The 27601-nt window shown below is 36.1% G+C and overlaps 1 protein-coding gene and 1 long non-coding RNA gene across 4 annotated transcripts; one reads left to right on the forward strand and one right to left on the reverse strand.

Moving 5' to 3' along the window:
• Positions 1–699: 699 nt before the first annotated feature.
• ATP6V0D2 (ATPase H+ transporting V0 subunit d2) lies at positions 700–21238 on the forward strand. Of its 2 annotated transcripts, XM_039695616.1 has the most exons (8): positions 700–951; positions 8260–8431; positions 10272–10450; positions 13155–13234; positions 15082–15159; positions 18356–18532; positions 19933–20010; positions 20530–21238. In XM_039695616.1, exons 1-8 carry the CDS (start codon positions 822–824, stop codon positions 20689–20691), a joined length of 1056 nt encoding a protein of 351 aa, XP_039551550.1. In that variant the 5' UTR covers positions 700–821; the 3' UTR covers positions 20692–21238. The 2 variants fall into 2 exon arrangements, with proteins under 2 accessions (XP_039551550.1, XP_039551551.1); XM_039695617.1 differs by lacking the exon at positions 19933–20010.
• On the reverse strand, positions 13247–27454 carry LOC120495772. 2 transcript variants are annotated; one of them, XR_005626143.1, is made up of 4 exons: positions 27287–27454; positions 21640–21745; positions 19899–20024; positions 13247–13954 (listed from the first exon to the last, which is right to left on the reverse strand). It is a non-coding gene; the product is annotated as an uncharacterized LOC120495772 (long non-coding RNA). The 2 variants fall into 2 exon arrangements; XR_005626142.1 differs by having other exon boundaries at positions 21640–21748.
• Between the last annotated feature and the right edge of the window lie 147 nt (positions 27455–27601).

Raw genomic sequence — 27601 nt, forward strand, 5'->3', positions numbered from 1 at the left:
CACAGCCTTGTCCCACCAGCTGCCAACTCACAACTCTTGCTGCAGTCACACTTCAGCACAAGGGTCAATAGACTAGCCATGGTGCATGCCTTCAGCCAACACAGTACACCAAACATGTTCACAGCTCTAAAAAATGAGTGTGTGTTTTTAGGTGTGGGTGGCACACTGGGACAAACTATGGTTTTGAGATAAGTTCTGGATACTGGCTTTCAAGGACAATGAAAGTCAAACCCTTCAAAAACATTTCACCTTTGTACATCATCTAATGTTCATACTAATTATTAGAAGGCTCTTATAATTCGTATACATATTTGGTGATAGAGATGAGCAGCAGAAAATTTCCAGCAAGCAAAAATGTTAAAAAAAGAAAGCAATACAGGGACACTACCAAACCATCTAAGCTCCTTGAATAGGCTATGTTCTGCCACAGACTACTATTTTACTGCAAAATATTTCCTCTATAGGCATTCTCAGATAACTTCCTGTTTATAATACAGTTTTATTCAAGCTTTGTAATGTGCTTTCTCAGGGGTTAAATCCTGTACTTCCTTTTTGGCTTCTCTTCCAACAATAACAGGTTCATTTTCTGGCTTTGACAGGAGGGAGTTGGATTTACTGGCTGTCTGTTGTGTAAGCATCAACTGTACTGGAACTGTAGTAGGAGCAAGAAACAGGAAGAAACCAGTTGGTAAAACACAATCATAGGCTGGCAGGAATTCCATGACTATTTGTCACTCCTTCTAAAGAGGGGAAAAACAGTTGGTGGCAGATATTCAGTGCCATCAAGGACCCAGAAGAGAGATTAAATATCTTTTTTCTCCATGCCAGGATATTCAGAGTTTTACTTCAATGTGGACCATGGCTACTTGGAGGGTCTGGTCCGAGGGTTCAAAGCTGGGATCTTGACAAGTGCGGACTACGTCAATTTAGCACAATGTGAGACACTAGAAGGTAAGTCTGCTAGTTTATTTTATTCAGGAAGAAAGACTTTTGCTTAGGTGTTTGAAGAAGGGAAGGTAAAAGACTGAACTACTGAGAGTTTATCTTAAGCCCAGAGATAAGATGTCATTTGAAGAACTGTTCTGATATTTAAGTTAATGGCTTTCCATAGACTGTGATTTGTGTGCAGGCTGTAATTTGCTAAGCAATGCAGACAATGGGGCTTTCTGGTTTACTGATAAGGATTAGAAATCTCATCCACAGAGTTCTTATGGAGATTGGCAACCTTCTCCATTTTAGCCATGCCATAGAACAGTTCAGGTTTGGAACTTTCATACCATTTCAGCTGTATAAAACAGTTTCCAAAATCTTGTTAAAAGCTTGCTATTTGTCTCTGAGTTTCTCTATAAAATACATGATTTTAGTAATTTGTTACTTCCTGAATTTTAGGGCAGTGGTAAAGACTCTGCTTACCAGAAACAGAAAACTAGAAACTAGACTCCACACAGATAAAACTTAGGGAAAATAAGGAAAAAAAAAAAAAAAAAAAAAAAAAAGCTCTTTTCAAGGTGACTTTGCCACAGTAATAAAGAGAACACACAGTAGATTCCAAAACAGCTTTTTGTGGCCAAGACTGGTCACAGCCTGATGAAGACTGACTTGTACCAAAGAATCATATGACATACCTTTAGACACTTGGCAGGAAAAAATGCAACAGAAAGAAATCACCTCTCTAAAGGAACATTAAGTTCATTTTCCTGACTACAAAATGAAAGCTATGATTGTACACACAATTTCTATAACTTGCAGTCTATTAGATCACTTTGGAAAAGGAGGAAGGGGAATGAATAAGCTCACTCTATTTTAAGCTTTGGCTGATTTGTACATGCAGTAATGGGTTTGGAGTAAGAAAAAGGGAAGAATGATGATTCCCATATCCAACAGAGGTTTGAGGCTGTCTAAACTATTAATATAAGTAATAAGATAAATCTGGGAAGATTGCTTGCCATTCATCTCTCAGATCAAAACAATTACATTTAAAGAAATGCACGTAGATAATTACCTGTTTGCAGAATCAAGTTCCTCTTATAGGAATATGTTAAAGAAGAGTTTATCAGTATACTCAGTGGAATCTAGACACTATTGAACAGACCAAGTGCCTGTGTCTACTTCTGCTGATAACCTGGAGAGCTGTACTAGCTCTCTATTAAATACAGTGGCAGTTCAGACACACAGAACAGATGTATACAATCACTCTGAGAGCTGAAATCTATTCCTTATGTCTGGACAAAATCAACTGTTTCTTTACCCCATTTGTTCCAGCATTTGTGATTTACGCAACTTAGAGACTCTAGAGAAATTCTTGGTATTGTATTCAATTGTTTAAGTGAAAAAGTCCTGCTGTATAAGGATACAGACTTCAGGAAAAGGTAACAGCTTCCAACATCTATAAAAGACACAAAGAACTAATTGGTAAAATAAGTAAACTCTGTTGTCACTTCACTTCTCCCTGCAGATGAGTTCCATAAATTATGTCATCCAAATCTCCATGAAGGAAAAAATTCCTGGTTGCTTCTGAATAAGAAGAAAATATATGGAGTTAAAAACATATAAGCAAAAGGGATTAATTGTACCCTTCACAAAAGAATACTTGCTCATGTTATGTTTAGAATAGCTAAAAAACCCCTAAATTTTAAGTCATGTTACGAGGAAGTTATTTACCACCATGAGGTAATTTTCAAACTTCAATATTTTTAAGAGCATGAAGCAGATGGACAGGTAACAAGAGAGAGATCAAAACCATTCTTAATTAAAATTTATAATAGGAAGAACAATTAGTTTATTTTTGAAACTTATTTTTTTCTAGTGTTCATTCAATTTTAGAATGCTAATTATTTCATCAATAAAAGCAGCAGCCTTCATCATCCCTCCTACAAGCACATCTCTACTACCCACTATCACTTCCCCTTTTTCTCTATTCAGCTACATCTCTCACCACTTTAACTTTTTTTGACTTTTTTATACACAGCTAACAGATTCCCATTTACCTACCAAATATATTATTTATAATGAAAATGTGAGAAATAGAAAAATAATGGATTTCTACATGATGGTAAACACACTTATTTCTCCGCACATGTAGGATGCTGTAATACTGAACAGTGCACCAAAACCACAGACCCCCACCTAAAGTAAATTTCTAAAGTAAATTTTATATATTATCTTTTATTTAAATTTGAAATATTCAGCATGAGGATTTGTGCTGTAGTAATGTGAGTTTGCTCAGCAGTGCCATCATGTCTTCACTGTAAAAGGTAATAAATTTACCCTATTCTGCATTCTGTGGCTTAGCACTACACCACAAAAAAAAGCTTAAGCTAAAAACACTATAAATATGCTAAAACAAACAAGCAGAAAACAAAAATCAAAACCACTCAAAGTAACCCATAAACAGAAGAAAAAAGATCATTTAATTTCAAAGTGGTTTTGATACGTCTAGAGAGGAAACCATAACATCACTACTGAAGAACCACAAGAAAACGGTAGATTAGTGCTTTACATCTGCTTGATAATCACAGAGCAAGTGTAAAAGCAAGTTGGAAATTAAAAAAGAAGACTGCTAACAGCGTAATGATATTACTGTGTCCTCTCAATTCAGGGCCATACAGACAGGAGGACAGGCTTTCAGTTCCATTTAGACATCCTCTTTGGCTTGGTTGAACTATGATTTCCATGGAGTTACCTCATGGGCTGCATGCTACTGGTTTGGTCCTATGGCATAATCTGTTTCAAGGGAATGAGGTTCCCAGAGCAACCTTGCTGACAGTTTTGAAGTAGAATATGGGGTGTGGGAGTGTGGAGGTGTTTAAATGCAGTGTTTTGTTCTTCTCTTGCTTTTTTTCTGTGATTGAAAGACTTCTGCTCTGTAGAAAGGAGGCTAGGTGACAGAAGGACAAGCATCTCAACTCTGGTCCTGACTCACTGAATCTGGTCCAGAATCACTGAAACAAGTTTACTTAACTTGCCAGAAGAGGGGCCTGCCAGCACATGGTGGCTGAAATAATAGTGTTACCTGAAAGAAAACTGCAGCTAGTTGGTTACTTATATCAAAGTGAGGGGTCAGACAAATTACCATGAATTTGACCAGGTTGGCACTTTATTAAAGTTCTCACAATACTCTTTCTTTCTGATCAGGATCTTTCCTGTCTTAACTGCATTAATCTTAAACTAGTCTCTGTGCATTAATTCCTTTTAGTCATACTGATTTGACCAGGTTGGCACTTTATTAAAAGTTCTCACAATACTCTTTCTTTCTTTCTGATCAGGATCTTTCCCGTCTTAACTGCATTAATCTTAAACTAGTCTCTGTGCATTAATTCCTTTTAGTCATACTTTACTTAACTGTGTGTGTTGGCTGTTCAGTTGTGAGTAAACTCACGTACTTATTTAAAGTCATATTTTGCCCATAAGTTGTTTTCCTGCATGTAATTTAATGAGGAAATAGACAATGCAGATGGATGGCAATAAAAATGAATGGATGACAGCTGAAATACAGGAATTTTCTTTCCTAGGGATCTTTAGGGCAAAGGCCAGAGTCTTGTGTAGGTCTCCAAGAGACCATGAGAAAAGAAGCAGCTACCATCAATAAAAGGTTTTGGTGAACAGGAATGTCTGAGGCCCCCGTAATGCCCAGCCATCTACTCCTGCTGAGTCACCAAGTCACATCACTAATGCAAGTGTCTGACAGTGATAGTTCCCAGGCCTTATTTATGCCAGCGGCAAAGAAAAGACTATAATTTAGGTCTACCAGTTCAGTCTCTGAGCTGCACTGAACTCTGTCTTGATGAGAGCTCTGATTATGACATTCCTGGTTGATATTATATGGTATTGGAGCTTGTGGATGTTTGTTTTGGCCAAGACCATGAGATAGAGTCAAATATTTTTTTATATAAGTATGCATGTTGGCATTTATTTATTCAATTAAGTAAATGCATCTATAAAGCAGGCTGTGTAACTGACAGGGTTTTAAACCCAGCATTTCTGGGTATAACATTCCCTCCATAGCTTTTGGGAGATGGGTGAGGCCTTATAGTAAGGCATAGCTTATGAAGCCACTCAATCAATAAGAGAACTGAGGAACAGTAACAAAATCTTGTGAAACTACCCTTGATCAGAAGAGTTTCTGATCTCCTTATGATGCTGTTAATCACACTTCAGAATGGTCAATACTTGGGGCTGATATTTGGGTCTGCTTTCAGTTAAACCCTGAAAAGTACTATGTTTGAAAGGCATTTACATAGTGTGGCTAAAAGTAGATATCTCTGGTTCATCTGAAAAGGAATTGAGAAAAGTTGGAATTGAGCTCTGCATCTAATAAAGTACTATTATCTAATCACAGCATATGTCAAGTATTTTTGTACTCTTTGCAACAAAAAAAAAAAAGAGAAAAGTAGGAATGGACAGTTTTCACAGGAAATGTAGGTATAAAAACAAAATACTAATGAGCTTTTAAAAACTTGGTCTTATATAGACTAATTTATGGGTATAACTGCATTTTTATTTACCTCTTAGTCTTGCATACCTTTCCCTCTTTCTTCAATTGTCTTTTTTTTTTCCCTATTCGGATCCTATTTCTCCTCTTCCTACATGAAAGTTGATACTGAAACTATGACTTTTTCTAAGTGTGTTATGTGATTTGATATGGATTTGATGAATAGGCTGTATTTGGTGGATAAGGAACTGGCTGAGTGGTTGCATCTGGAGAGTAGTGGGCAATGCCTCAAAGTCCAGACAGAGCTCAGTGCTGAGCGGTGTCCCTGAAGGGTCCTTTCTGGGACCAGTACCATTTGATATCTTCATCAGTGACACAGACAGTGGGATTGAGTGCACTGCCAACAGGTTTGCAGGTAGCACCAAACGGAGTGGTGCAGGTGACACCAAACTGAGTGGTGCGGGTGACACCAAAGTGAGTGAGTGGTGCAGGTGACACAACTGAGGGACAGTGTGGAGACCCTGCGGGGGCATTCCCTAGTTTTGGGAGACACAAGAAGGTTTCCTTAAAAAGCTGTGAGACCCCATTGGCTCCTTCCCCTATTCCTCTGTCAGTTCCTATATCCCTGAGCCACTCCTCCCTATTCCCTGATTAGCCCTCATTTTTGTACTGCCCAGAGACCAAGTTCACCCCCAGGCCTCTTGGGAGAGAGAAACTTAGTCTCTGTATGAGTGGGTGCTGGGACCTGAACATCTCACCATGCAGCTGAATAAAAACATCTATGGATATTATGCAAAGGCCCTTTTTGCTTCCTTACCCTGGACTATACTAGCAGCAATCCAGCCTGCTACAGGACAGGACCCAGCAAAGCTGGAGAAGTGAGCCCATGGGAATCTCACGAGATTTAATGAGGCCAAGTATAAGGTCCTGCACCTGGGTTGGACAGTCTCTGCTATCAACACAGGCTGGGGCAAGAAGGAATTAAGAGCAGACCTGTGGAAAGGGACTTGGATGTCTACTACTCATGGACAAAATGTCAGACATGAGCTGAAAACGTGTCCTCACAGCCCAGAAAACCAACTGTATCCTGGGCTGCATCAAAGCATGGGAGGGAAATGGTTCTCCCCCTCTGCTCTGCCCTCGTGAGACCCCACCTGGAGCACTGTGTCCAGCTCCAGTGTCCCCAGCTCAGGAAGGACTTGGGCCTGTTGGACTGAGTCCAGAGTGGGGCCACAGAGAAGATAAGAGGGCTGGAGCGTCTCTCCTGTGAGGAAAAGCTGAGACATTTGGGACTGTTGAGTCTGGAGAAGGTTCTAGGAAGACTTTATTGCCAACTTTCAGTACCTGAGGGGAGTTACAAGAAAGATAAAGACAAGTTTTTTAATAGGGTCTGTAGCAATAGGACAGGGGGCAATGGTTTCAAACTGAAAGAGAAAAGATTCAGACAAAATATAAGGAAGAAATATTTTAAAAGGAGGGTGGTTAAACACTGGAAGAGGTTGCCTAGAGAGGCTGGAAACATTCATGGCCAGATTGGACAGGACTCTGAGCAACCTTGAGTGGCAGCCAACTTGCATAGAAGACTCTATGAAGTTTATCTCAGTGAGCTACAGTGCTAAATGTAGGAGTCTGCTTCACACTGTGCTAGTTCTTTTGCTTTAAGTCTCAGTGTAGGCAGCCTTACTGCATACTAAGTATACACATATGGAAATAGGCAAAAGTAACTACTGATCAATGCTTACCTTGCTAATGGCAAATTAACTTCCTTACAGGTACAACCTTATTTCCATCAGTGGGAGTGTTGTTGTCCTTTTCCCTAATTATCAGTTCAGATTTCACAAAGAAATCTAATTATTATAAATGTCTAAATCATATAACAGGATCCCAATCTATAATTTAAAATAGTTTTAATATAGCATTTGAACACAATTATGGATTGCAGTGGGGCCTTTTCTATAAGAAAACATTAAACTACTTTGAACAGCAAGAAATTATTCAAATGTTTTCTTATGCCTCATGGTAAAAAATGAGAAAAAAAATTTGTCATAATAATTCTAGGATATCATGAAAGTTTATTTGAACTTTGTGGTCGAAACAACTCATTTTCCCCAGTCACCAGGGTTGAGAGCTCAAACAGAAAATGTCACAATGACCCAAGTGTCTGGAACAACTTCTTAGGATTTGCTAGTAGCAGCCATAAATCAGTGAAAGCCAAACCAGAAATGCTAAGAGAATGTAAACTCTCCCCTTTCAAGTGCTCCACTGCAGAATCCATTTGGAGTCCAGAATGTGTGCCAGGCAAGATGTGTTTTCTTCTCTTCTTCAGGCAGATTGATAGCAGCAGATTATAATCTTAGTTCAGATTTAGATGTTTCATGGGAATATTTAAGATTTTACCAAAGTTAAAGGATTATTCCTATTAATGCAAAACATCCATGAGAGTGCAGCAGACACAACAACTGATGCATTATAATGGTGCAAATCAGTGAAATCGAAACATTGAACAAACCTGATGAGGGAGGGACTACAGACAGTAGTGAGTAACAGCCTATCTGGTATGTCTGAAAATGAAAGCTGATGGTGAGACTTCTGACAAAAGCATAAATTATTTGTTCTTTCCTACAGTATGTAGAAAGTCTTACTGGTAGAAGGCAGTACAAATTTGCATCAATTTTGCATTTACACTGTATTATAGCTATGCAAAAAACTTTTCAATAGAGTATGATCAGTTGCTTAATATAAAAATGTATTAGAAATTTAATTAAAAAAAATTGGTTGCAGACAATATGACAGTTTATTCTCATGATCTTTCCTGAATTTAATTACAGATCTGAAGTTACATCTACAGACTACAGACTATGGCAATTTCTTGGCTAATGAAACTGGCCCTCTCACTGTTTCCACCATCGATGAAAAACTGAAAACAAAACTACTCACAGAATTTCATTACTTTAGAAACCATGCTTTTGAACCACTTGCCACTTTTCTGAATTTTGTCACGTAAGTAATATTACCACATAGCTTACCACACAGTAATAAAATAGCTTACCACACAGAAAAAGCAGTTAGAATAGTGTAAATGTGACATATTGGAATTTCTATTAAGTTTTAAAACCAGCAAATTTACTTTGATACTGCTACATTTGCATGCTTTACTTGCTAATATAAATTCTGAAACTGTATGTGTATATGAAGAGCTGTTGTCTTTGCAGCTAATTATTTTAAAGAACAGAAACAGTTTTCTTTATGTGAACAGTGGCAGAAGAAGTGGTAGAGATTAATTAATTTGAAAAACTACATTTGGGAGGGGGGGTATGGTTCATGCAAGATTAACAATTTCATGGTGCACAGGGAAGTGATTTAATTCCTAGGCATGTGGTAAATTGTAGACCTTTTTTAAAGGGGCAAAGACAACACTTCCTACACCTGTCGTAATTTTTATGCTATTTGAACCAAATAAATAAAAACCAGGAGGACTTTATATGGCATATTGTAAGGTACTTAGATCCAAGTAGCTTTATTTGAAAGGTCAGCAGCTGTTCGACGGCATATGAAGAGAAAGCTCTGATCTCAATACCATCATAAATAGATGAAACTTGAAAATGAATGACTTAAACAATTTTAAGAACAGGGATCTGCTTTATAACAGTATAACAACATGGATTAGCAAAATAGCAGCATGATATTTTACCTAACTATTTACTCCCCTTGATCTTATTCTTTTAATATATTTTAAAATAAACAATTAACTGTTAAACTAACTTTCAAGGAGCATTTTTATTATAACAGTAAAAAAGAAAGTATCACCTTTTTTTTTCTGGTCATGTGTAGCTGACCACTTTTAGGCTAATATATTAACTGGATCTTAAAGGCTGCCCTAGGATGCCTGTGGACATGCAATGTTTGCATTTGGTTTCAGGGAAATAAAAACTGAAGCATGAAAATTTTGGCAGTTCTTTTCTCACACTCATTGACATAAATGTATAGATGTGTATGCACAGCCTTTGCCCACTGTTGTTTTTGTTAAATAACAGATACACTGGTTAAAGATGTTTCACACAAATCACTGAACTACATTCCACCAGATCCTCAAACACTCTTTACATATTTTGAGTGAGAACATGTAAATCTCTGTATGTTTCTAGCTGTGTTCTTAGTCAACAATGCAAACTCAAGACTGGCATTCAAGTGAATAGTGTTCCCATTTCCAAGTCACTAACAAGACTCTTTTTAGCCCCTTTGATACTAAAGCTAGTATGAAGCTGATAGAAAACTTCTACTCAAAAGAAAACTTTAAGTAATAGAGAAGAAATCTGTAAGAACCCCTTCTTAGCTCCCTCATGGGAAGATGTTTTGAACTGAGTGAGAAGAAAACTTAAGATGGGCCATTGCATGAAGTCTGCAGTTTTAGTGCCGAGATCCTCATGTACTTTTTTTTCCAGGTGGTATATACGAAATAAAAAAATGCCAAACTTGAAAAGTTGCTAGCTCAGGTGATTTGCTTTGAATACCATTCATTGTCACTCGTTACAGTGAATCTACATTTCTCAGATGTTATGTTTATTACAGTCATGTGTCAGTACCACCTTCATTAAAAATGTCCATTTTCTAAATCAGTCATATCAATCAAGTATCAAACAGGTTTAAAACTAGTGCTGTGCTATCTACTTACTATTGAAAAACTTCTATTGATTTTTGATGACCTATTGGTTCAGAATGAACATGCATTCTGATAATAATTTGGTATTGCGGCTAATTTTCAAAAATTTTTGGTTTTTATTTTTTCAAGAGAAAGTTGATGATAAAAGTAATTTATTTTTACTTTTTTTTTCCAATACAGATACAGCTATATGATTGACAACGTAATTCTTTTAATAACTGGCACATTACATCAGCGACCCATAGCTGAACTTGTTCCCAAGTGCCATCCATTGGGAAGCTTTGAGCAAATGGAAGCAGTCAGCATTGCCTCAAACCCCACTGAACTCTTCAATGCAATTTTGGTTGACACACCATTAGGTAAAAACACTAAATTTTTTTTTTTTTTGTCTCAAAACTACAAATCCTGTATTCTTTTAGAACAGGATGTTTCCCACTGGATATGCTGTGTTTTGTTAACACAAATCTTGAATTGTAGATCAAGAACATGTGAAGTGGTGTTCAGGACATATTCTATTAAAATTTATTAATAGCTTCTATATCCACCTTGGATAGCAGACTCAGAAAAAAACATGTTACTCAAGAAGTGCAATGTATATCTTTTCAAAGTAGTCACTGATTTAAAACATATATATTTTTATTTCAACACCTACATTATATTAAAAAATATGTCTTCAGTAAGGATCAAGCAGACAGCTACTAATAAATATTAGCTGTTGTGGCAGAACCCAGATTCCCTCTTGAGATTTTGGCATGGTTCAAATATAAAGAAAAGTCCTATTCTGAAGAACTAAATCTAAGCGCAAAGCAGGGTAAAGTTTGGGAATGTCACATTATGAAATTAAGATGAAACTCTGCTCAATATGGTGCAGCAGGCAACACGAACAAAACCTAATAGCCTGTGAAGGGCACTGAGAATAGGACAGAACTGGATGTATTTGAATGTATATGAAATCATTATGTGCCCTCATCTTCAGTACTGTGAGAGGTTTTGGGTTCTGCTTCTCAAAAAGGTATGATAGATTGGCCCCAGACAGAAAAAAATTCCCACCCAGCCACTTGCTCACCCCCTACTCTCAGCACAATGAGAGGGAGAAAAAAGGTGGAAAAAATAGATTGTGAGTTGAGATCACCCACAAAGTACTGTTGCAGGCAAACCAGACTAAATCTGTGGGGAAATTAACTTGATTTATTACTGATTTGTATATGTATGACATATTTAATTACTGATCCAGATATAAGGAAACAGAAAATAATGAAACATTTAGGGGAGAAACCTGGGGGGAAATACCTTTCCTCCAGCCTTTTTTGCTCTATGCCAGGCTTCTCTTCTCTACCCCCCTGTTATACACAGGTTACACTGCATCCCTCCAGACAGGCAGGGCAGTCCCAAGGGGCAGGGGGAGTTTAGAGCCATAGAATCATAGACTGGTTTGGGTAGGAAGTGAGATAAAAGATCATCTAGCTCCAACCCATCTGCCATGGGCAAGGACACCTTCCACTAGACCAGGTTGCTCAAAGCCCCATCCAACCAGGCCTTGGATAATTCCAGGGATGGGGCATCCACAACTTCCCTGAGCAACCTATTCCTGTCTCATCATCCTCACAGTAAAGAATTTCTTCCTAACATATAATGTAAAATTACCCTCTTTCAGTTTAAAGCCGTTCCCCATTGTTCTATCATTACATGCCCTGGTAAAAAGTCCCAGTTTGTTTTTCAGGTAGGTGCCCTTCAGATACACCTGCTCGACTAAGGGGCTGAGCTGTGCCTGTGGTGGGTCCCAGCTGGAGCTGCCTGTGTCCAGCACAGCACAGTCCTGCCTTTCCCTCACAGCGGCCACCCTGCAGCACACTCCCATCAGTGCCTGGGCACTGGCACACTGTACAGTGAAATCTGAGAAGGGACAGAGCAGGACAGCTAAAATGAACAGTGCTGCCATGTGTAGACAGACTAAAAAGTCCAGACTGCAGTTTGGAGTGGACAAAGCTGATGAGAGACATGGACATGGTTTACAAATTCCTTAGAGCAGTGGTTTGTTCACAGTGAGTTATGAACTGCTGCTTACCAAATCCTTCATAAGACCAAGTGCCAGCAGAAAACTAGTTCTAAAAGGTAAACAAAACCACTGCTTTCACAGAGCTGGTAGTAAATTTCTGGATTTTTTTTTTCTTTTTATAAACTAGTTCATAAAAGAAGAGAGTGTTATCAACTCTTTAAAGTCATGGGACAAATTTGTGTGCAACAGATCTATAAGGAGATACTGAAGGGAACTCTCAGGGCTACACTTCCTGGTATTCTCCATTCAAAATCTGGATGCTGCAAAAGTAGGAATGGATAAGACCACAAAACATGGCCAGGTTCACATCTTCTCTGTAAATACCATCTTCCATTGCCACTGCTTGGGAAAGCACTTTTTCATATGGTACTGCTCTGCCCCACTGGGATAGCTCAGCAACAGCAAGAGACACACATTGGTTATGAATATCATATTTTTTTAAATGGTCCAACTGCACAAGTGAAATTCATCCACTGCCTCCCTGCTCAAAAGCTTACTCTTTAGTCAGTTCTGCTGAGCACCCATAAGCACAGATGGTCAAGGTCAAAGCATGTGCCCTTTATGAGCTGCAACCTGTTGTACACTACATACGCAAAGAAGAAAAGGGAAAATAGGAAAAAGGATTCTCCTTAACAATTGCAGAATACCTGCATGATTTTAGACAAAAATTATTTTTCATGTCCCTCACTAGAAAATCTCCATAATAACCAAACTATATACTTTAGAGAAGATTAGGTCTTTCATTAGCATTCCCATTTGATTCTCCCTAGAGACATGGATTCTGCCTGCAGCACTGATTGATTCCCCTTACTGCAGATTCTCATTAAAAAGGAGAGGATAGGAGGATAAGGGGAAAATCAAGCGGATTTTTCTTCTTCTCTTTTATATCACCCTTTCTTGTACAACAGAACCCTCGGATCTTTGTTCACACACTAGTGAGCAATAGACAGGAGATGCATATCATCAGCATGCAGATTTATACTGCTATGTTATAACTCTGCTTTCAGCTGCTTTTTTTCAAGACTGCCTGTCTGAAAACGACCTGGATGAAATGAACATTGAAATAATGCGCAACAAACTGTACAAGGCAAGTCTTTGCAACAAAATGATAATATTTGGGGTTTATCAAATGCCTCAGCAAAGCAGGTCAGTATAATTAACCCTGTTTTATAGATGGGGAAACAGAAGTCTGGTGAGATAAAGCAAGCTGTCTGAGGTCATCTGGTAGATTTCAAGCCCAGGAATGAAACCCAGCTGCTTCCATTTCTACTCCACTGTTTGGGGACCTTTCAAATTTTAGGTCTGCATCTAAATTCTAATTTAATATCTCATTAATGAAAATGATCTAGATGTCAGGCTAATATCCAGATCCAGATTTGTTTATGAATAACTCAGCCACCATGAGAACTCTTAGATCCTAAGTGAGCCTAGGCAGGCTTTTGGCTAACATTTATCTTTATTTATATAAGGAAGATGCAATTTGAAAGGGTCTAATGGTTTTGAGTCTAGCTAACACAATTTTTACTTAGGAATTTTGTATAATTTTCTTCCTTTAAAAATAATTTTTAGCATTGTTACAGCACAGTGCTGCAAGGATATGCATTTAATATGAGCCTCACATTTTCAAAGTATTTTACAAATCTTAGCACCCAGGTCACTGCTCTTACAATAGTCTCTTTGAAGTTTATACATACTCCAATCCATCAATGGTACTTCCTGGCACATTCTCTTCAAAATCTTTATCATCTTTCTTTCACAGTGGATTCCCCAGATTGCAGGAAGTATTTTTTACAGTGATCTGATTGCACTAGGGGAAAAGAAAGAAAATTCTGTTTGTCTTACAAATGATATTTATAAATTCCAAAGCCAATTTTTAATTCTTAAAATGTTTACTAATTCTCTCATTTGATACAACATCAATTATGCCTACATATATTAATTTTTAATGTATTTTAATTCTTTCACAGTACTGCTATACTAGACACTTTTTCCAATTTGGTAACATACATATTTGATTCTGTGTGGATGTCCATATATTAACACTTATCAAATCTATGTTTTTTTTCTTCTTGCTCATCTGAGCATTGGGGGGACCATTCTGCAAACACTATTAAATTATTAATAGATAATTTCTCCTTTACTTCAGCTGTCAATGTGATCAATTGCTTCTGCTCTACTATCAGATAGTACCATACAGAATCTAATGCATAATTTTATGCCGTAGATCCCCCTTGAGATGTCTCTACTTAAAATTCACTTAATTGCATAGCTAGTGACAGCTCCTAACAAGATTGTGTGAAGTTGTAGCAAATGTATTTTAACATAAATGTTCTCTAATACAGTATTTTGGGAGATTGAGAGGCAGGCAGAACAGCATCTCTGAGATATTTAGTGTCCTTTCTGCACAGGTATTTTGAAATGGGTGCAGATGCCAGAATCTTTAATAGACCAGAGCGCTCTGCAGACCAGTATTACAGAAGCTTTGTCTGCTTCTGTCCTAATCCAGGGTTTAGGGAGAGCAGCAGGGATTAGTTTGTGTATCCTCATCCTGCTGGCCCAACAGCCGTGGCATACACCCAAATCCCCTCCTCCACATACTATAAATGAAGAGTTTCCTTTAGCCATCTGCTTATTATGCAGTGGAAGCTCAATGGAGCTCAAAAAGTTTCTCCTTTAGAGAGCAAGTAAAACATAATATTTTCTTATTACAATTTTTGAAAACATTTAATCTCAAATTGTAAAAACAAGACATCTGCATTTGAATATTTCAACTTTCATTTGAACTAAGTAATTAAGCACATACTTAAAATTTAAATTCATAGGTGGAATTAGCAAAGTTAATAGAAGTATTTAAAAATGAGGTTCATAGCTATGTGCAATCCTGGTCCAGGTCTTAAGCAGCATTTAAAATATTTCTCTTCTTCTTTCATGTAGTCTTACCTTGAGGCATTTTATAAGTTTTGTGAAAAACAAGGTGGTACTACAGCAGAAATAATGAGACCTATTCTTGAGGTAAGAAATATTCAGTCTTTTTATATTAAAGTACTCCTCAATGTTGTCATAATTGTCTCATTTTGTTTTTCCTGTTCAATTTCTCTCCATTTGCAAAGGTAGCTGTGAAATGTTTGCTTCTCCTCTAAATATACTTCTTTTTTCTAAGATGTAATGAATACACTTATTCAAGGATGACTTTTACCTTTTTACTAGAAAAGCAGCTAGACCATTACTAAGGAGGAGCCAGTCACAGTTAACATTTTTCTGTATAAGAGAACAGAACAGAAGAAATGGTTCACTAATCTCAACCTGTTGCCCTTTAACATTTCTCTCCATTATGTATAATACTCAAAAATGTTGACTATTGAGTTTAGGATAGCAAAAGCCTGGCATTATTTTCTATTTACTAATCAATAATTTTCCAGCTTCATGGCACTGCTATGTTTGTTTACTCTCCTATTAAAATTAGTGATTGAGGTTAGAGTTCAGTGGCCTTTGGAATTAGTGTCATATAAAAAAAGTAGAACATTCTGTGTTATATTTTTGTGTCAACTCAGCAAAGTTTAATATTTTTTTCCATGGCATACAAAGTTCCTAATGTCCTCCCCTCAAAGCATACATGCAGTTAGCGAATGATATTTTTGTCTCTGTTATTTTAATAAAAAATGCAGAAGTTGCTAAAATTGAATTCTCAGCATTCAGGTCCCCTTTTCTTGTTTTTCTCACTTAGTCTATCACAATTCTTTGGAGAGGCTGACAGCCAGACCACCCACTTGCTTCCAGGAGTCTTTTTTTCTGGATAAGCAATTTTACACCCTGGAAACCAAAAAAAATTCACTGAGGTCTGATGACATCATACTGAAAATTTGCATTTAGAAGAGAGATAATAGCACTAGGAGCTCATTCCTCAGGGAAGAATGTGTCTGAATTACATTTTACAAAATAATGTCCTAAAAGGGATTGCAATTTCCTATTTTAATTAAGCAGGTCACAATGTTTCAATTTATGCTCTAAAATGTTCCTAATCAAGTTAAATTAAATAGAAATTAAGTATTTTGACTTTTCTTTTTTTTTTTTTTAAATAAAAATCAAGATACTGGCTGGCATAGTTGATTCAGATTTTTTCAGAAAGTTTGTTTTTAAATAGAAATTCATGCTCCCTGGAGATTACTTACTAATGGTAGTTTAAGCATGTGGTAAAACTCCCTTTATATCAGTGGTAACAATTTAGCCTATGATAAGCTTCTTTAAAATCCCTATCTAATGTCAATCAGCCAGGAGGATAAACTTTTCTATAGAAGATTTCCTTTTCTATAACATTTTATTAACCTGAAGAGACACAGAACACACTGCTAATGGTTGGATTCACAAAACCCCACAAGTTGAATTATTCAAATGAATACTTGCTATTTATTTTGTAATCTTATATGTAAGACTACCAACCTGACCCTACGGATGAGGCTGAGGTATTCAGCTCCCCAACTCCTTGACTATCACATATAGTGCCAAACTTCCATATTAAGAGTACTGATGATCTCTTTTCCAATGTGGCACACACACACTGCATATTTAGCCCTGAATCTGGCAAGAAACTGCAGGACTGCACTGCACTGCAGCTAAAGCTGTGTCTGTTAGCACGACCCCATGCTAAATTCTGAACCAGCAGTCTCCCACGTGCAAACATTCGCTAAGGAAATGGTCATCCTCTGACTCCACCTCCACCTGCAACAATCAGATGAACTGTCCCCAAGTAATTGCCTCATGGCCTTACTCTCTGTGAAGACCCTCATGTGCCAATAATTTGATGAATTGAGAGGTCTGAATGGATGGGAGTTATCCTAAAAATTCTCTCAAACTGGAAGCCACCAGAAGCAGAAGTCCCACCTGCTACCATTAGTTGCAATTGCTTCTAACATTTTCAACCAACAAAATATTACACATCTAACAGCTAGATTCTACCTGGCTTTAACAAGTTAAAAAAAGAAAACATTTGTCCTTCTAAAATTGTTTCAGTAGGTCTAATAGGTTTATTTTTATTAATTAGGGAAGTGAAGTTTGGCCTTGTTATTCATTAGCTAGAAATCTTTTCAAGCATGCTTATTTTCTTCTCATTACTTTACTGTTTACTCCTTTTTCCTTACTGTGAAGTCAGTGCCAGCGAGTAGTGAGTTCCTGTTATTGTGTGTTCCCATACACAAGAGTAGATGTGAATACATGTTTTTGCTAAAGTGGCAGATTAGTGTTGCAAATGCAGCCCTATTATTCAAATGGAAAGAGCACCTCTCTGCTTAAACTATCTCAAATATTCACAGCATAAGAAACTTTGTAAGCCACCTAAAATGTGCATATACTATATATACTTCATTTTCCCTGTGTAATCCCTGCAATTAGCAAGGGCTCTGCTGTTCTTAAAATATGAAAGTAAGGAATAAAAGAAAGAACTAAAACCGTAGTCAATTTAGATCTCAAGACAGAAGATTGTTTTTATTTACTACTGCATTTTTAAGTCATACTGTAAGAATAGTAAGTGAAATTTTGCCTTGTACAAAATAAGAACCTGAGATCTAGACATTGGATTGCCTTTCAGTCTACTGCTGCAGTGAAAATACAGATACTACAGGCATCTAAACCTGACAGAAGAAATATAGCCTTTTTTTCTATGTACTAAAAATTAACCGTTATTTGAAACACTTTAACTTAGCAAGTAAATTGTCTCCTCCTCCTTATCAAATTATCATTTTAAATATGTGCATTGAGAAACATTTTTTTAGGATTTTCATTCAACTTTTACTATCAACAGCACTTTGAGTTATGGGAAGTACTATTGATTCTTCGTTCTTTCCTTTATTAGTTTTATTTATAAGATGATTGCATAATCTTACATGAGAGTGTGTGAAGATATTTTTTCTTGTCAACATCTGGGTAACTAAGCAGGGAAATGAGGAAGCAGCAGAAATTATATTTTTAGAACAAAAATCACAGAATAAAAACTGTAGTTGCAAAATCTTGTTTGATTTTCTAGTTAAAATTTAATGCATATTTTCAAAGAAGAATTTACAGTTATAAAAATAAGGTATGTTTCCAATGCTCCCAAGTAGAATTAAAAAAAAATAAATCCATAGTTTGACTTACTAAAAAACCTCAGGATAGCCCCACCCTAATTTAGAAAGAGATGTCTAATAACACCTCTTTATTCTTTGTTTTGCATATTAAGTTTGAGGCAGACAGACGTGCTTTTATCATCACCATTAATTCATTTGGCACTGAGCTGAGTAAAGATGACCGAGAGAAGCTGTATCCAACCTGTGGAAAACTTTATCCAGAAGGCTTACACCTGTTGGCCAATGCAGATGACTACGAGCAAGTGAAGTGTGTTGCAGAATACTATGCAGTATGTAAACTAATTTATTAAAACAAAAAGCCAGTGTAAAAATAGTTAACATCTCCTGACATCAGCAAAATTTTTAAGAGTATACACATAAGTTAAAAGAGTTTTCAAGAGAGGAAAAAAATCAGCAGAGGTACTAAAGTTCCCATAAAAAATGTGTATGAGATCAAAGACTTTTGATATGAAGAGATAAGATTAAGATAAGACATTATTACATTAGTGCAGTACAAAGTTCCTCTTACAAGGATGTTTAAGTAAGAGCAAATCACATCTAGTAAATAAAACTCTTCCTACTCCATTAATTCTCCCCAAATTGAGTTTCACTTCATTGCTTCTGCCTCCAAGATTTTGGAGCATAGCCATACAACATTTTAAACTGAGCTGACCAAACAATTCATGTCACAGATTAGTCAAACCTGATTTATTGTCAGTATGCCATAAAAATTCCCTTCTCAAACATTTTCTCTAAATCACTAACTGATTCAAAGAACTAGATGAAAATGTTAATATTAAATATTAAAGTTAAAATATGCAAGTATTGCTGTTATTAAAGATTAATTAATCTCCAACACTTGATCTATGGATTAACTGCTGTACTCTAACTATGATATTTAAGCTACCGCTAAGTAGGCACACAGAAAATGTCTGGTATATTGCTTTTTTGACAAAAAAACCCACAAAGGTGGAACTGTACATCTGCTCCTATGCATAGGCAGAACATTTTAATCATGAGTTACCATGTCAGTGAGGTATGAAGCAAGACTGATCATGAGATGGTGGGTTATTTAGGTGAATTTGGGAACCATTGCAGTAGACCTCTACTGTACTCGTACTTTAAGGGAAAAACAAACCAAACACGCAGAGAAGGAAATTACATAGAAATGTAACACCTAAGAAATCAAGTCAAATGTATCTGCAAAGGATATTCCAGGATTACAAATCTGACTAATGGATTTGGATACAATATTAATGCAGGTAAAGCAAATCCAGCTGACTAGGAAATAAAAGGAACAGCCATGTGATGATCAGAGTTCAGTGTTTTGGCTCCATTTAGAGCTCTGGCTCTGATGGATACTATTTGTACAAGAAGTTCAGTGCTCTCTGCCCAAAGGAGTGAAAGGTCACATGTCATTCCACAATAAGTCTCTTTTAGTGCCTTCAGCAAATTAATTTAAATTGTTGGAAAAGATGATAAGAAATACAGGAACAAATCTTATTTTGCTTTCTTTTGCTGATCATATGCTTTTAAATTTTGATTTATGTAGAATTGTAATCTATACAGGAGGTCCTCTATACAGAAAGATTACGTAATGAAGATTAATTTACAAAGTAATGTAAGGTGTCTGTGCTGCAAAGAATTCAAAAGTACCTTATTTCCATGGAGTGGTTGTCTGTGCTTTTAGGAATACAAGGCTGTATTTGAAGGTGTAGGGAGTGGCACTGGAGAAAAGACGCTGGAAGACGCATTTTTTGAACATGAGGTAAAACTTCTAACCTTAAAATACAAAAATTACTGTTACTCACATGGAATAATAGTTAAAACAAGAATGAGGTACCAGGCTTTTGATTCTGCTATACTGCTTTCTATTCAAGAACATGGATTTTTAATGACTGTCAACATTTGGCTGAATCAAAATAGAAGAATTTAACTTTTTAAGTAAAATTAATCCTATAACAATATTCTGAAGACTTTTTACAGAGCTATCAATCCTGATAGCCTATCCAAAATCTCTCATAAACACCACTTAATTAAATTTCTTTTGAGTAATCTACTAGAGAAAGTATTTTACCACTGTCTTTTATTTCTTGTAATATTGCTGTAGTCTATTACCAAAATTATTCCACAGATGACATTTCAATTATACTGATACTCAAGAGATTGCTAAATATAATCATAGTTGCAAAGCTGCAAGAAATCTTGAACATAAAAGCTACCACATAAAATTCCCATTCACCTTCCTTGATATTTTATCATAACACTTGTTTCATCTTTTCTACAGGTAAAGCTGAATGTGCTTGCATTCAACAACCAGTTTCATTTTGGAGTATTTTATGCTTATGTGAAGTTAAAGGAACAAGAATGCAGGAATATTGTATGGATTGCTGAATGCATTTCTCAAAGACACAGAACCAAAATTAACAACTACATTCCAATTTTCTAAATCTGAGAATCTATAATGCTTGAAAAGATGCATCATTTCATAGAAAAGAAGAAAAATCTTATTTCAAAAATTAACTCCCATCAGATGCTTTAAATTGTATTAATGAGTCTCCTTACATACATCACCATAGAAAAAAAAGTAATGCAATTAGAGATGCAAGCACTTCATAAGAAATACTAATGGGTTTATTCACAAATTTGTTGGTAGATTTGTTCCCCAATGTGCCTATTTTAATTTAATTGATCAATAAATACCTCCTGCAATGTCTTACATATATACTCTTTCACTTTTGTGGAACCAAGATTTGTATCACTGACTTTTGAAAAGCTCTTTAATGGCCTTTTTTAAAAAAATTAATGTTCTTCTCAAAGGGCCAATTAAATCACTACTTCTATCTCACAAGGTCTTTCTCATGGTATATAGATTGTATGAAGGACTTAATACACAAATAAGAGAAAAACTCTGAGATTGTCCTTAACAAATCTGAAGAAAAAGCTTTCTGATCTTAACTCTCTGCAACGAAATGTAAATAAAGTAGCTTCAGTATTACTAAACTGTTTTTATTTCTTCCATTATGGTCAGATGAGGAGCACCCTAAGTGTCAAACAATGGGGGTCTGATCTAGTCCACAGCAATAAACATATCCCCTCCCAGCACACCAAAGAATTGTCTTTATGTATGCACTAGAGAAGATTATGAAACATGAATGAAAATGCCAACCAAGTCTGTATCAGTTTTACATCAGACACAAACAACACCAGCTCTGAGCTATTTGAGGACCTGGCTAGGATCAGTAACTAAAAATAGAGGGAACAGTTGAAACCAGATTGTAGCAGGACAAGATTAATTCTGGCGAAGAAAAAGGGAGGATTGTGAAAGCTTTATAGACATTCTGCCTTCCTACTCTATTCAAAGAATTTGCCCTTTTATCTTTCAAACAGGTCATACCTTGATTTTCTGCATGACTTCCCAGTTTCAGGCTGCACAACAGCAAATATCACTCTTCAGCTGGCTGTTCCTCTAGTAAATATGATACAGAAATACAATCCATTTCCTGCTGAGTAGACAAAAAAAAATATATCTGATGTCAACATCTCAGAATTATAGAAAAAATATTCAGGCATCATGATCTTAAAAATTGAGACATAACATAGCTCTCTCTATAATATGTAAATGTACACATGCATTCATACATAAAAAGTAATAAACTTTGTGAGTTTTTTATAAAACCATACTTCTTGAATGGCATATAACACCAAAGGGCCATATCCCAGAACATCCTATACTCATTTAATGCAGAATTGAGATTATTTTAATACTTTGCTTCATTGTGAATACCAAACAACCTTATATTATTACTTTAAAAAATTTTCATAGGTTAATTTAGAAATAATTTATTATGAATTTAGAAGAATTGACTAAAATTAATAAGTGTATAAGACAAGAATACAAGTCTTATTTCTATATTAAGGTATATATCTTTAGTAGATCCAGCAATTCTTAAAAAAATAAAAATGAACAAAACAAAAAAAGAATATATTTCCAAGTCTAATCTGTGATCAGTGCTGTCATATACCACAAACTGTATCACAAACTGCAACAGAGAAAGAAATAAAAAACATTGCCACAAATTTGTAGATTTTTCTATATTTGCATTAAAATTACATTAAATTCTATATATGCATTTTAAAAATGTGGGGAGCAGAAGAATAACAAAGTCAACTGGTCTGGGACACAGAATATTAATTAAAACAATTCAGCACAGTGCAAGAATACTTTTTCTGTGCTGATAAATCAGGCCTCCTTACTCGAACAAAACAAATGAGCTGACTTTCTGCCAAGAATTTTCTGAAGTGATTTGAAGGGGAAAGAATCTGCTCTCCACCCTAAATCATTCTGTGCCAGGGAAGATATGCAGCTGCTGTTGCTATAGTCTGGATACTGTTGGCTCAGAAAGAAGCGAGCAGGAATTGCAGCTTTCACGACTGTTGTCAGCAGAACTGGTCTTTAGACCATGGAAAGGACAGCATCAGTTTTGATTGATGCTTTTTCAAAACAAATGTCTAGATATTTGCCAAATGAGGACTGCATGTAATAGACCTCAATTATATTTAATTCAAGGACAAGCAAGCTAGGACTTTAAACTTTTAACTCCTCAAAATCTATCTTTTTTCTATAAATAATATATTTTACATTACTCCCTTGTTACTAAAATAGTCTTTATGCTGGTGTATATATCAATATAAATCTGTAGACCTATAAATCTATAAATCTGGATATATAAAATAGAATCATAGAATTTGCTGAGTTTGAAGGAACCCAATATAAAGGGGATATAAAGGTCATATATCATCTCCAACAAGACCTTATAGTGGAAATTCAGATCACAGGATCACTACCAAGGGCATCATTAACTTCTTGGTGGTAATGTCAACCTACAACATAGGGGAACAGGAAGCAGCCCCTTTTCATCTTTTCCCTTTCACCTCTCGACATGAACACTCTTTAATGGCTAAGCCTATCCAGTGAAGCTAGTTCAGTATGATTATGGTCACTGTGCCTCTTGGGCTGCATCTTTAATGAGAGATAGAGAGCAGGACCAGGAACGAGTTCCTGATGGGCTTTGAGAGCTGTGAACCTTTCCTTCCCATCTTTGCCTGAGCTGTAGCTCAGGGTTGATGTGCTCACCACCTGCTCACAAACAGGTGGGCAGCACAGAACTGTGATGGACTGGGCTGTGGAGTTCCAAGCACTTCCCAGGTCCAATCCCTCCTTCCAGCATGAATTACTGCATTAGGTGCCTCTGCTAAGAACTGAAGATTTATAGGATGAATCATATCAGCGTGTGGTCATAAGATTTTCTCTGGATTCACAGTCAGCTGACAATAGTAGAATCTCTTGTTCTGGTTCTGTCAATTCCAGCATGACTTTCAGGAAACACCAAAAACAATCCAGAGACAGCTGGCCAGTGTTTGGATTTGCATCAGATTTATAAAACTGTTATGATGAATATTACCATAATAGTTTAAAAAAGAAAAAAGACAAAATCCATTGATTTGCTGGACAGCTAGACTGATTTACTGAGAAATACGAAGACATATGTAATATAAATCATGGAAAAAATAAGTGATAAATGGCAATAATATCTACCAGGCAGTTAAAACAGTTTACATGACACAAAACATTTTCTCAAACAAACAGAAATTCATTCAATATATTGGAATGTCTCCCAAATGACAAAGAAAAAATAAAAATGTGATTCAAGAAATAAAAAGACAAAGCTCTCAAAGGGAAAAATTTTTATGTTTATGGCACACTGTGAGACATATTTGACTATTAGGAATCCATATTCTACAATTATTTTAAACATTACTTAAGAAAAATGTATTCTCTGGAAGTTAATTACATGTTCCAACTTGCTCCTTATAAAATGTAACAGCAAATCAGACTGACTGAAAAGGAGCAGGTAGAACTTTCAAGGTCATTGATAAGATAATAGCTGTATATTTTTTCCAATCCAGAAAAAGTACACATTCTTATGTAATTAATATTATATTGTAAATGTATATACTCTTTCTTTGTTTGTGTCTCACTACTTTCTGAAAGTTCTGCTTTGCAAAAAATGCATGTACACACAAGTACATGTCAAGTACAGAATTTTCTCCTGAGTCACATATCTGCTCTAAAATGAGAGAGCAATCATTGGGTAAATCAATCTAGAACAATATAAAAGTTGTTCCTTCAGAAAACCTTTTTTTAGCAGTGAAACTTTGAAAAACAATTAAAATATCTGAAAGATTTGTAATAAATTCATTGAGGCCAAATAAAGCAAACTCTTTTTGCATTTTCAACTATACTGATTTAAACCATTTTCACCATACCGCACAGCACGAGGCAAATGAGGGCACTCAAATAATTAAAAGCCTATCAGACCTATGAATTTAAGGTCATAAAAATTCTTTATATTACAACGACACTTCAGCCAAATTCAATTGAACCCCATACCAATGTTGCCTACAACCACTAACTATTAGCCAAAAACTCAAGGCAAACTTGAGAATGGCAGAATTTGAGGGTAAAAGCTGTCCCTTGTCTGGACAAACCAAGAAACATAAAAAAGGAGGTCACATATTCTCTGCCCTCCATAGGATAATTAAAAAATTTAAAAAGTTGAAATCATGCTTTTAAAATTCTTTCCCCTCAACCAGACCTTTGCCAGAAATGGCTTCAGGAAGTATATATATATACACACACATATATATATACATACATATATATATACATACACACATATATACACACACACACATACATATGTGTATATATATATATATATTTTTTTTTTTTTAATCAAAAGACAGGATGGAACCATCAGAACTGTTACAAAACCAAAACCTGAGTATTTTGTCTATCATATGTTACATGAAGAGGAAGTACTAACACTTTTGGAAATGAGCAGAAGCCAAGAAAGCCAAAATAAAACAGATTACATTTATTTGTAGCAAATATTAGGACTCTTATGTATGTACAAAAACCACAAACAAATTCCAAATTAGTCTAAAAAATATGTTGTAAAAGATATAAAAATATATATAAAATTTTTCTATGTCTCAAAAAACCCCAAAAAACAAAACAAAACAAAAAACCCCAAAAAACCAAAAACAACAACAACAAAAAACCCCAACAAATAAAGGACTTAGCAAAAACATGTAATTATAAACAGCAAAAGCTACTGTAGGTAATAGTCCCATGGAAATAAATGCTCCAATTGAATTCAGTGGGAGCAGGGTTAGAGCCTCCAGGTGAGTAAATGGCTTTATGTTTTATGTGAAAAACCTGAATCTGTCCTTCAAACTGCTCAGTGTGGCAGTGTCCTGCAGCAGCCAGGATGCTGTGACAAATATTGTGCCAGGTAGTAACCAGCACGATCACTGTGCCCAGCACAGGTCACAGCAGACTGAGCAGCTGACTGAAAAAGATAACATTTTCTCAGAACCCTTATATGAATTCATGTTGATGGCTCCTCATTGGCAGGAGACAATAGCTGAGCAGTTTTGCAAACATTATTATCACCACTTGTCTCTCTGGTGTCCATGGTCTACAATAGAGTGCTTCCGAGTGAGTACACTTCAGCTCAGATCCAGAGGTTTAATCATCTGGCTAATTAAACAGACCTATTTAATTTAGTTTATGGGATCCAGCTGCATGTAAGCTCCTCATTTTGCTCAAATAAACATGCAGAAACCATACAGGGAAAGCCACTGAAATCAGGGAAAGCCACTGCTTTTAAAGTGCTACTAAAAGTGACTGCCTAAAACAATGTCATGACTTCCATATCAAAGTCTTATTTCTGTCATTCCAAAGAAAAGAGTCAGTCATTTAAAGGTGTGAGCTTTAATGTTTTTCTCTTAAAACCAACAGTAACAGTTTACAACCTCCACCATGGCAACAATGTTGTCACTCTGAATGTCATCATAGCACTGTAACTTTTTTCTTTTACAGTTTTTAGGTCAGTCTTGCTATTGAATCATGATAAATGATACAGTTTGTAATTTCATCTCTCAGAATTTGCCCTCACCAAAGCACAAGCCAAGCCTTGCACTAAAACAAACCCTTGCCAAAGGTATTAACTCACAAATCAAAATGCCAGCCTTTCCAATCAGTCCTACTCATTCTAATCCCATGTGCCCTGCATGCTATTTTATCTAAGTGTCTTGCAAATCAAGAGTTTCATTGCACAAGGCTTTGAGAAGTGTGGGCCAGACCTTGAACAAACATTCCATCTAGATGTCCAGTCTTATTCTTGAAGTGGGCAGTGCTATATGTCTTGGAATTAATTAAAAAAATAAAAAGTTACTAAAACAGATCTTAGTCATTTATTTTAAAAACTCCACATTTCACATACTGTGAACTCTACAGCCCTCTACTCTCCTATAGATTTGAGACCTGGCAGGAAAAATGGGAACGGGAAAAACAGAAACAGTGAACAGGAAAGTTCTTTCTTATCTTTATTGCTTAGGATGCAAGTTGCTGTATCTCATATCCACTGAAGTACTTTACAGATGGCGTATGCATTTTTAGGGGTGGGATATTTATACGTCTGCTAACTACTTAAAGACTGCATACAGGATTAATCTCAGAAGCTCCTTTAGAATTTCCCAGGACTTTCAACCCCAAAAGAAAATCACTACAATGAGAAATTCCATATTGTTCTTAAATATCACCCAAAGAACGGAATCAGATGTTATTTGTTCCTACGGGGGACTTACACAGAACACATCACCTGGCAATCTGTATTTCTATGGCAGTACAGGCAGCGAATAACCATTTTATGAAAAATAACAGACTACTTTCTTAATGGCAGCTCAGAACAATGCAGCTGCCTCATTTTTATGTGTGAAATACACAGATCTAGTTTAACATCCCAAAGTATTTTTGAGCAAAACCCCTATTGCTGAAGAGTTTACTGCAATGAGTTGTTACTATGGCTATACACTCTGGAAAGGGTGGGAACAGGAGTTTAAAGTAGTGACAGCAACCACAAAGGATCCTGTATAAACAGGATCGATATATGTACAAACTTAATCAGCATTACCTTAATCATGGTTAGATTAGCTTCAGCTGGCTGCTGCTTTTGTTCAAATGTTGATGTTGATAATATGTAGAATGAACCACCCAAGCAGAATGATAGAGGACAAAGCTGACCCAGATCTCTGCCTTCTTTCAGGTTTAAGCTATTGCAAGATATTTTCTTCTACTTAGCTTTGAGCTCTTAGGGAATAAAAGTTATAATCCAGCTCCTCTTAAACAATGAGCCTATGAAATGCTGTAGACAAAACTTATTTACCAAACGATACTCACTTGTATTCAAATGAAGTGATAGCAATTGGAATGTAGACACTTTCAAATA

Source organism: Passer montanus, unplaced genomic scaffold, assembly GCF_014805655.1.
Source record: "Passer montanus isolate IOZ18808 unplaced genomic scaffold, ASM1480565v1 scaffold90, whole genome shotgun sequence".
In the NCBI taxonomy this organism is placed as follows: Eukaryota; Metazoa; Chordata; class Aves; order Passeriformes; family Passeridae; genus Passer; species Passer montanus.

Coding starts and splice junctions, on each gene's coding strand:
- ATP6V0D2 (XM_039695616.1), top strand. CDS start 822: ATGCCAGGATATTCAGAGTTTTACTTCAATGTGGACCATGGCTACTTG. Junction 10,451..13,154: donor TTTGGTTGACACACCATTAG/GTAAAAACACTA, acceptor CTCTGCTTTCAG/CTGCTTTTTTTCAAGACTGC. Junction 15,160..18,355: donor TAATGAGACCTATTCTTGAG/GTAAGAAATATT, acceptor TTGCATATTAAG/TTTGAGGCAGACAGACGTGC.